The following is a 10,676-nucleotide window of genomic DNA, read 5'->3' as shown; positions in this document are numbered from 1 at the left end:
GTAATGCTTAGCACACTTTCCTATACTCCTTACGCTATATTTAGCATTTACACAAAGGATGACAGCATTACATTAAAGAATGTTCAATGAATATTACTTGTAACATTCTTCCCTGACTTCATTATGTCGTTTTTTGTCACAGACTGAAAACTATCTTCCAACTCTTCAAGTGGTTCGCTTCCAACATTATTATATAATGGTCAGTTTAGGACTCTTTCGCCAGCTTATAACCGCGAGTTTTCTTTCTATCTTACCCTTTAGTTCTTATGGCCCACTTTCTCATTCAGCCCACAACTTACAGTCACTTTTTTCCTATGGCCCATTATGTGTATACTTACATACACGAAAATTCAGCCTGAAACTATATTTAAGCCTCATTGTTATTTTTCCACCAAACTTACTTTCAATAAAATCAAAACCCTGCATATTGTCGACAAAGGAAGAGAATAGAATGTGGAAGAGAGTAGAACAAGAGAAAGAAGAATTGTCGTACACAGTTCAAATCTGCACATCTGCCCGAGTATGCAGTTTCCAAGAGCTGCGAAACACTCTACGCCTTTTCATTATTACCCTTGCTTAAATCCACCGACTACTCATACTTATTTGATCTTTTCATCTCTCGACCTGAAGCCAACATAAATATATCGTTTTGATTGCTTGTTCTTCCGCCTATTCTTCAAAATATTAAACTACTAGGGTACCCAAACATTTGTTTTTCGTTTTATGAACTGAATTACCAGATTCTTTTCACCTACCTGTAGCTTCAGACAACAGGCATGAGACCCAAGTTTACAAAAATTGTGATATAGAAAAATCGCAATCAAGATCATACCTACAGTAACCGGTCCAATAATTATGTTATTAAACTGCAAAGACAGCAGCACTCCTTACCTGATAGCTATAGCCTGATCCCCAATCGCTACAACAAATTTGACAGCTGACACCAGCATTATCACCATGTCGTGTTTGCTTGGAAATGATTTCTGAAGTTACAGATATTTCTGAGCCATTGTCCATTACTATCTCTGTACCTACACCACCTACTCTGGCATTATGTTGGAACTGATGTTAATTTCAGTAGGCACCAGATCATCTTCATATAATGACTCATCAGTCATTGTCCTGTCATCAGACTTTAGCTTACAGCTGAAATTTTAGTTTTTACCCTCATAAAGTGTAAATATAGGAGCTCTTTAAGCATTCTATCATCAAGTGGCAGATCACATGTGTGAAATACTTTGCATCACTCCTCATGTGCATCTGAAAGTAATGCAGGACCATTATGTAGCCTGAAGAAAAATCCACACTCAAATTTCCTGTCGAATATAATTCTGTACATGCTACCTCTTCCCCCAGGTCCCTTTGTGTTCCTTCATTGATCAGCTTTATAAAATTCCAAGTCAAGTTCCTTAGGTAAACGCATATTGTTCAAAATTCTGATTCATCAGTCAGCCTCTATATCTGCCAACTAGGTGTTCTAACATTGACTTCTGCTGTGTTTGGTTCATGCTGAAAGGATCATCCTCTTTTATCTATAAGAGAGTGTCATGGTGTCTGGAACTGTTATCAGAGAAATCACCCTGCACTGCACACAAGCTGCTTTTTCCCTTTCCACGTTAATATCACTTGTGGCATTGCTATGGCTTGGTTGCTGGAACACCCCACGAGTTGAGATAGCTGGACATTGGACAGGCTCCTCATATCCTTGCGTATCCTTGCACCTCCACCCTCTGCCTCCAACGTCAAACATAGCGTCACCATTCTGCAGTTCTTTCCGATTTGCTTGGAAACCTGAGTTTTCATCTTTTATATTTGACATAAACGTTGGGACATCAGAAATTGTTGACTTGAGCAATCCTGTTCTGAGATGCTATATAGTTTAATGGCTCTTTGGGGAATACAGTGAATGCCATATTTGGCCACGTTACAGTGCCTTCCATTACATTGCTTATAATCTGCATGTGGCTACCCACTGTGGCCACAAATTATACACACTTATCTATTGCCACTGCTGACGCCATATCCACACAGATATGCCACCAGTTTCTAAAATATGGCCTAACTTTCCTAATTATACTGAAATTAAATCTCAACAAACATGAAAAATAACATTCACTCAGTACCAGTAGCAAACTCTTGTGTGTCCATTCCCACATCAACATATTTAATGTGTTTCCACCAGTACTTGCAACAACCTTTCACTGTGCCGTGATCTGAGTGGTATCTTTCTCCACTCCAAGAATCAACTAACAACTCCATCTCAGTTTCCACTAGCAAATATTCCTTTAGAAATATACCTTGAAATTCTTTGAGATCCATACAAGTATTTGAAATTTCGTTCTCCCAACACACTGCATCCTCTTTCAGATGTCCCACTGTAAAAGAAATCTGTTCCAGTGCCAATCGAGATGCCAGCAGCACAACTGTAAACTATTGGATCCAAAATTTCATGTGTACATATTCTTGTGAATCAGAGTAATTGAACTTGAAACATTTATTAATACTGCCTCTGCTGACACAAACAACGATTGCTGATCCACACTTTGTGAAACTACTGAATTCCCTAATTCGTTGTGACCAATCCCTCATCAATAACATCATCATGCACTAGCTGTACAGTCTGAAGAAAACGTGCACAGTTTTTGCTCAGCACTCAGCATACAATTCGGCTCTCCGAATTGGTTACTAAAATTAGTACACCGTTCTTGCATGATAGAAGTATTTATACTAAGCAGTTCTCAAACATCTTCGTGTGCAATTTGCTTTACCTCTACCTGCCTGGCGAAGGTGTGATGAATATGTTCATTTGCTTTTTGCAAGCTGTAGCTCGTATTCTTTGGCACTTTTCGCAAAGACCGTATAGAGAGCTGAGTTACAAGTCTACCCTTGAGGTAATGATTCTCAGTGTGGAACTCACATGCTCATTCAGTTGTACTCGGTACACAACAAACACAATGTCTTCCCGCTTTCGATTGCAAGTTAGAAACTTCATTTGAAAAATGGATTCTCACAGTACAAGTTCGGTCTTAATGTTAGTCTTTAGACTATAATTTTTCTTACTTTAATAAAAACTGGCATTTTGATTTTTCAATTAGGACATTGAACAGCCGAGTGTTTCAATTACAGACGACTTCAAAGCATTTTCCCATCGGATTTGACCTCAGAAGACACTTTCTTTCCAATTGCTTCGATCATTACCCAAGCGTCATCAGTAGGACTAGATAGTGAATCACTCACCTGAAGTTCAATTGGTTACAGTTTCATTTGTGGTATTCTTACATCAGATGGTTCTCTGCAGTTCCATTACCATAATGCACATGAGTAAAAATACATCTGTACTGAATAATTTATTACTGCTGACATCTATTTTAATTGTAACAGTATTAATATTATATTCCATGTCACCCTGTGATGTAGAATCTACTGTGTCCCTACCGCCATCCATTTTGTTCTGATGTTTTAGAAGCGCACCCATCCGTTGCGAAAGAGTTGGTAATCTAGCTTGCTTTGTGTCTGTGATGTGTTGTGTCGCACCGTATCGTCAGCAGGAGTGGATCATGGAGGTGGGCACATGGAATGTACGCGAGGTCGCGCTGTCGGCTGCCAGCCACTGCCTCCTGTCACACGTTTCTGCTGCGCGTGCCACGTCAACATCGTTATGACTGACCGTTGCTCTTACCCCCACTCAGTGAGAGCGAGGGACTGTCGTATTTTCTCGCTCTTTCTGGCTTTCAAAATGACTTGTTAACATCTGAGTTTAGTGTTTCAAACCTTTGCTATTTGGAGAATTCTACAAAAAACCTTTGAGGCTTGGTACTTTATAGCAGTATCCAATACCATTTCCTGGCAACACGGTGCATCGCATTGTGCCTTAATTCACCTTATGTTATGTTATGTTATGTTATGTGAACCGGGGACCTAGAAACGACAGAGATGCTCTGTCCCCGCCGCAGCCGCAGTGGTCTGCAACCCCACTTCACCCCTCCACCATCCACACCGAACCCAGGGTTATTGTGGTGTTTGGCCCCCGGTGGAACCACCAGGGAACGTCTCACACCAGACAAGTGTAAACTCTATGTTAGCTTGGTAGAATAATGGTGGTGTAGCATACGTGCAGAACTTATGCGCAATAATCGCCGACATATTGTAGCTGAGGCGGAATAAGGAGAACCTGCACGCATTCCCCGAGGCAGATGGAAAACCGCCTAAAAACTATCCACAGATTGGCCGGCTCACCGGACCTCGACACAAATCCGCCGGGCGGATTCGTGCCGGGGACCAGGGGCCCCTTCCCGCCTGGAAAGCTGTGCGCACGGCCAACCAGGCGGGCTTAATTCACGTTACTCATTAATATCTGCCGGCTGCGGTGGCCGTGCGGTTCTAGGCACTGCAGCCCGGAATTGCGGGACTGCTACGGTCGCAGGTTCGAATCCTGCCTTGGGCATGGATGTGTGTGATGTCCTTAGGTTAGTTAGGTTTAAGTAGTTCTAAGTTCTAGGGGACTGATGACCTAAGATGTTAAGTCCCATAGTGCTCAGAGCCATTTGAACCAAGCCATTAATATCTGTATGTATCGTGGGAAGTAGGTGGAGTGTGCTTTGGGTTAGAGGCTGTGCAGACATGAGACACAATTTAACAGCTATTTAACGTAGTATCAAAAATTTCTGATAACAGAACATTAACCATCGACAATAAAAGGAATATAATAGTTTTCTGTGGCCTGAAAGAATTTAAATAGGTCTAAAACAACCAAGCATGAAATGCCCTTCTGACAGAACAAGGTCAAATATATAAAAACTTCAATCTGGCCATACTAAGGCGCAACAAACACCAACATGCGCTTTACAATGTCTGGCACTCTGCCATAATCATAAATGACTACAGAACACTTACGGTGGTAAAGAGTACTTAACTTATACATCATCAATAATAATATAGCCTCTAACTATACTCTGCTGTACATTACTAACCGATATCTGACAGCTAACACACTGGCTATCAAAAACAATATGAAGCCACCCACTCTTTTGTCTGAATAAGTTCGTATAAAATGTATACATGACAAATCATTATATATTTGATAGTTCTGTCACATAAGGCAATTACAAAACGAAATCTTAATGCAGAGGAACGAACCACCTGTTCAGTCACAAGAATTCAATATGCAGTCACTCAATTAACAACTACTTCACGACAGCGGCGAACACAGTGAACTGACAAAATTACGACTGTTTGTACCACAACATACACTGCCACAAGCCCTTTGAACTATAAAGCCACTCATACACCGACCACCGATACAGGAACGTTACTTATGTGTATCACTGCACCTGACTGCTCATCACCGTCCCCACCTGTCACCAGCTCGTCCGTGGCAGCCCTCGTGTACTGTACCTCTAATGAACTGAAAGGATAACAGGCGTGTCCGATCTGGTGATACCAAAGACCTTCCTGCCGGTTGTGTTCACTCAGTGTGGATAAGCACTGCTGCAGCCTGTTAAATCTTGCCTGTCTTACCTGGTCTGTACATGTTTTGATCCTGCTCTCCAAGTGGTGTTACATGCACAATCATAGATTTACAGGAAAGGCAAAGGAAGAGGTTGGTTGGCATACGAATAAGTACCCAAAGCGTGTGTTGGAAACCACTATATTGTCGACGCCTGGTGTAGTCAGGAATAATTGTAAATCAATAATAAATATACCACGCACAGAATTCACAGAGCCTGCAGTGAAACCATTAGTTTCAAGACATCTTCCGCTCACACATATTTCAGTTACTAGTAGCCCCAGTGAAAGATCAAACAAAAGGTACTACTGCCGTGCGACTTTATGAATTAAATGCCAGGATAGTTCTGAGAGAGCCTAGCATCGAAATTCGTAAGATCCTTCTTCACTACTAACATGGCACAAGCGCAATCGTGACCAGTAGGACATCAGCAATTACCTACCACAGTACTGGACATATACACATTAAAACAGTTAGCTACTTAGTCACATGTTCCGCAGATAATTTGAACCATTCTTTATCAAAATGATGTGAAACGAATCAGTTTACAGGAAATGTGTACGTGATTAGTGTTAACGTTAATGAAAACATTATATTTTTGGTGCTACTCATGCAACAACACGTAAAAACAAGTTTTTAGATAGAAATTCGTCATTGGAGTAGAATTAGTTGTCCAGGAGAAATGCTTATAACACATTTTATGGTGTTGGGCAAATGATAAAAATTTTTGTTAGTGCATACTGAACTCGTTTCAAAAATGGCTCTGAGCACTATGCGACTTAACTTCTGAGGTCATCAGTCGCCTAGAACTTAGAACTAATTAAACCTAACTAACCTAAGGACATCACACACATCCATGCCCGAGGCAGGATTCGAACCTGCGACCGTAGTGGTCGCTCGGCTCCAGACTGTAGCGCCTAGAACCGCACGGCCACTCCGGCCGGCGAACTCGTTTCTCTGCGACTGACAACCTTATTAACGGTTGAAAAAGGTACTTTTCCCCTTTACTGTTGTAGGTATGGACATCTGTGTTCTTTTCAAATTGTACTGGATTATTTACGACGAATTTCATTGACGAATACGTGTATTATGGCGGCACAGTTACAATGCCTAGCACCTTGAAGAAATGACCTCCGTGGGTGAACACCACTTATTATCCTTGCTGCTATCTTTTCTGCAATCAGTACTTTCTTTCTATGTGGTGAGTTACCCCAGAAAACTATTCAATAAGACATCGTTTAGCGGAAATGTGCAAAATATGTCAGGAGATTGATTCGTCTGCTTCCAATATTAGCATTACACAAAGAGCAATAATAGCTGAAATTAATTGTTTAAGAACCTCAGTAATATATTTCTTCAAATTCAAGTTATCATCAATATCTGCACCCAAAAATTTGGGGTATCCTACTCTATATACTGACTCCTACTCATGTGCTACATCAGTTGTTGGTACGACTCTATTTATTGTATAGAACTGAACATAGTGGTTTTTTTTCATAAACTAGAGACAGCCCATTGTCTGAGAACAGCTTTACAAAGTTTGGAAAATGTCATCTACAATCTCTTGTGTTTCTTTTTCTACAGGTGGATTTATTATAAAACTAACAACAGTAAAAATTTATGACAGTAGTATCTTCTGCGAGAAGTACAAATTTTGCCTCTTGGATGTTAAGTAGAAGGCCATTCACAAATATAAGATAAGAAGTATCGTCCTGTGTACTGGTAGCAATGTGAGAGGCGATGTAATAGCAATGCAAAACAATATGTTTAGCCCCAGAAAATTGCTTTGGGACTAGAAATGAATCGTGCTTGTTAATAAAATCGACACTTGTTTGTGAAGAGGATTTTCTTTTTTATTTCACGAATGTAAGCCAGTAGTGCCTGAGACAATTATCACTGTTGATAAAATAATTCATAACTGATTCTTAATCATTAAAGTAAAGCAAATATATTTAGACGTTAATAAAACACACTTATTATAGGTCGAAACGTTATCTGAATCGAAGAATCAATTATGGGACTTAAAATATAAAATGTGTAAAGACTGCCAGCAGCTAATCATGGAGCCATCCAAAAGTGTCTAAAGTGATCATATATACTGCTAGTTTCTCTGAACATCAGTTTTGTGAGATGAACTTTATTTGCCATTGGCTTAACGTGAACCCATTCCAAATCTGGTAATATAATTTTGGTTATCCTACAGCATCATAACAGAGATGTTGTCTATTAATTCATCGTGTGAAAAATATTAGTAGCCGTATTGAACAGGGCTAAAATTATGGTAGATCTCTAACAACAGCAATAAAGATGGATACATCGGACTCTGAGTGACAGCATCGTTAACTGGTACAGGAAGTTCGTTTACCCCGTCTGTTGAGCTTCAGGCGGCAATTAAAAGTTTTCCCGGAATCTGTACGATAGATTTTAATTACTGCGAAACTTTAAAAATCTCTTGTTGCGATTAATCATGGAGATGATGTCATCGTGTTTAATTTTGCACTCACTGAGTTCACTTAAAGTAATGCTTAACAGTGCCGTGTAGTTTGTTTCATTGATTCGTAGTGCACCTCGATCATATCAAAGGTAAATTTGTTTCAGTTAATTATTTCCGCTGTATAAAGGTAGTTATAATTTGCTAGTTTGTGTTTCGTAACTTGGGCAAGACCTAATTGATTTTTGCGCATAGAACCCATGAAACTGACGAGCAACTGAGACTCGTTGACATCGCAGAACAGATGAGGAAAGTATTAATTTTTCGTTAAAGATGCAACGAAATTTACTTATGGTAATGAAGTTCTCTTGAAAATTTGGAGTGCTAACTAAAATCATAGATTCAACTCAGTGACCCAAAATTTCATGAGGAGAGCCACTGCTAAATTTTCAGGGTACTCTTACTTGTAGGATGTACATATTCTTCCAAGTTTCCTGCGAATTTGTATAACGACGACGTGGTAGCTGCGGTAGCTAGCGCCGAGGAAAATTAATTTCGTCTTGTACGCACGTTCTCCCTCCCTTCACCCGACCGCCCCCCCCCCCCCTCTCTCTCTCTCACCGGACCCTCTGCTGTTGTAAATTGTGGTCAGGAACTGAGGAACTATACATCTCAGTGCTAGACAAATGCTATTAATGAAAATATCTTCCATCAGGTGTATTTAAACCTTCGCTTCTATTTAGCTTGCCCGCACTATGGGGGCGCATTGGTGTCGTCTGTCATGATGAAATCATAACTCCAGACGAGTACTTAAGCGATGTTTGAAACCATTTACTTCTCTCATCTTGTTATCGCTGTTGTTTCTGAATAAATTGCTGTCATTTTCCGTAAACACTTTACCTAATAAATTTAAAACAAAATTCGGTAATATAGTGCCTAACTGAGAGCTAAAGGATATATCATTCACCGAATTGCACGTAAATGTGTGACACAGATATGTTATGAAATACCTGATTCATTCGCTGGTGGTTTTCTGCAATGTTTCGTTCACCTACTGCACGAAAAAGTCTAATAATACCGATGAATAGTTCCGTCCCTCGGACGTTATGTATGAACCACAGCGTTAACTCTGAAGTCAGCTGTCACAGTTGCTGCGATACGTCAGTTTAGCTGGAACCATGTTGCAGAGTGATGATACAGCTGAATATAATCAAATATTTCCTTTTCTTATGGTGTAGAGCAAAGTAGTGAAACATCTAGGCATCACAATATGCATATGAAAACCAGAGACGGTAAGCCTACAAGTAACTGAGGAGTAACAGAGGAATACTGTCAACTAATAACAGAAAAAGAAATGAAGAATGCTCGAAATTTGACAGCTTCGATTATTCGTCACTTAGAAATAAAATCAATATAAAACTGTAAAGGGCCAGCTAAAGTACTGGTAGCTTGAAATTTTCTTCAACCCAACGATATTCCTTTTGTCGCTCTAGTCAAACGACACACCTGCGAAATGAATCTGTAGCAGTCGGAGTTTTCGAGAGCTATGAAGTTTTAATTGTTTTAACGTTCAATTTAGGAGAAAATGTTTAGTCATTTGACTGAAAAGTAGACACTCTTTCCGAAAAAAGTTCCACGGGTAGCTCAGCACCCTTTAAGCTCTCATTACGGAGACGCATAATGAGGAGATCATTCAGGATGTTGAAGATTAGAAAAATCAAAATACGTAACACACATTTATAAAAATGGCGATTAGCTAATATTCCTCCTCATATCTAATCATAATGATTCTCCCTGATGTGGTAAACAGTCATATGTTTCATTCATATTTTCATTTCATCATTCGTGTTATGACATATAGTTAATAATATCTACATAATTTGGTTCTACTGAGAAGTTTATCAGAAGAGTGGAAGGACAGGGAGACAAATAAATCCTGGAGTTTATTTCTAACAAAACTTTTTATTACTAGCTGTACTTTATATATGTTGGTGCTTCTAAATAAAGGGCATTTTTATCGACCAACGCGTGTGACTTTAACTCGCTTTTAAGACTCTTCCAATCCGCAATTTTCATCTACTGAATTGAGCTTTTGATTTGAAAGAAAAGTATATTACTTTAGACAAATCTAATGAAGGAATGGCTATACTGGGAGACAGCAGTTAGTGCACCCACATCTCTATACGGAACATTGACATAAACGAGAGTCAGTGAGCACGGAGATAACTTCCATCCACTAAATCTCTTAAATCTAGTTTCATCCTCAGCGTGCAGGGGTGGAGCCCAAATCCCCATCTGAAATCCTCGTTTATGTTTCCTGCGGATTTTTTAAATCGATGAAGGTCGATGCCAGAAGCTTGCTTTCAAAATGACACTACTTTGCGTCCATGTCCTTGTCCTATCCTAGCATCTGTTCCGTCTCTCATGACCTCGTCATCGACGGGACATAATCTTTTTCCGTCATTTAACAATATAGCACGTATGGCGTCAAAATAGTATGTAGTTCATTAGGAGATATATTGGCTACTGCTGCATGGTTAGACTACGAAATTTCGAGTATACTTAATTTGTTTTAGTTGGGGTGGAACCAAAAATTTGTGAAATTAGGACAAGAAACGTGCAGTTCTAAGTTTCCTAAGGTGTCAGTTAAGAAATAAGTCATCTTAAGAAAAGAAAGGAGATGGTGTGATATGTAAACTATATGTGATGTCCAGCCAGCAGATATCTCCGTTGCAGACT

General features: G+C 39.7%; 1 protein-coding gene across 1 annotated transcript in view; it reads right to left on the bottom strand.

Annotated features, from left to right (window-relative positions):
• Positions 1–1,040: 1,040 nt before the first annotated feature.
• LOC126095570 (uncharacterized) overlaps positions 1,041–10,676 on the bottom strand; it is a 45,470-nt gene continuing 35,834 nt past the window's right edge. The window contains exons 4-5 of the mRNA XM_049910347.1: positions 5,336–5,451; positions 1,041–1,146 (exon numbers count right to left, since the gene is read on the bottom strand). Of these exons, the coding sequence (XP_049766304.1) occupies positions 1,041–1,146; positions 5,336–5,451 (222 nt within the window). The remainder of the gene's footprint in view (positions 1,147–5,335; positions 5,452–10,676) is intronic.

The sequence above is a fragment of the Schistocerca cancellata genome, chromosome 8, assembly GCF_023864275.1.
Source record: "Schistocerca cancellata isolate TAMUIC-IGC-003103 chromosome 8, iqSchCanc2.1, whole genome shotgun sequence".
Classification (NCBI taxonomy): Eukaryota; Metazoa; Arthropoda; class Insecta; order Orthoptera; family Acrididae; genus Schistocerca; species Schistocerca cancellata.
This window is presented reverse-complemented; position numbering and strand designations above follow the sequence as displayed.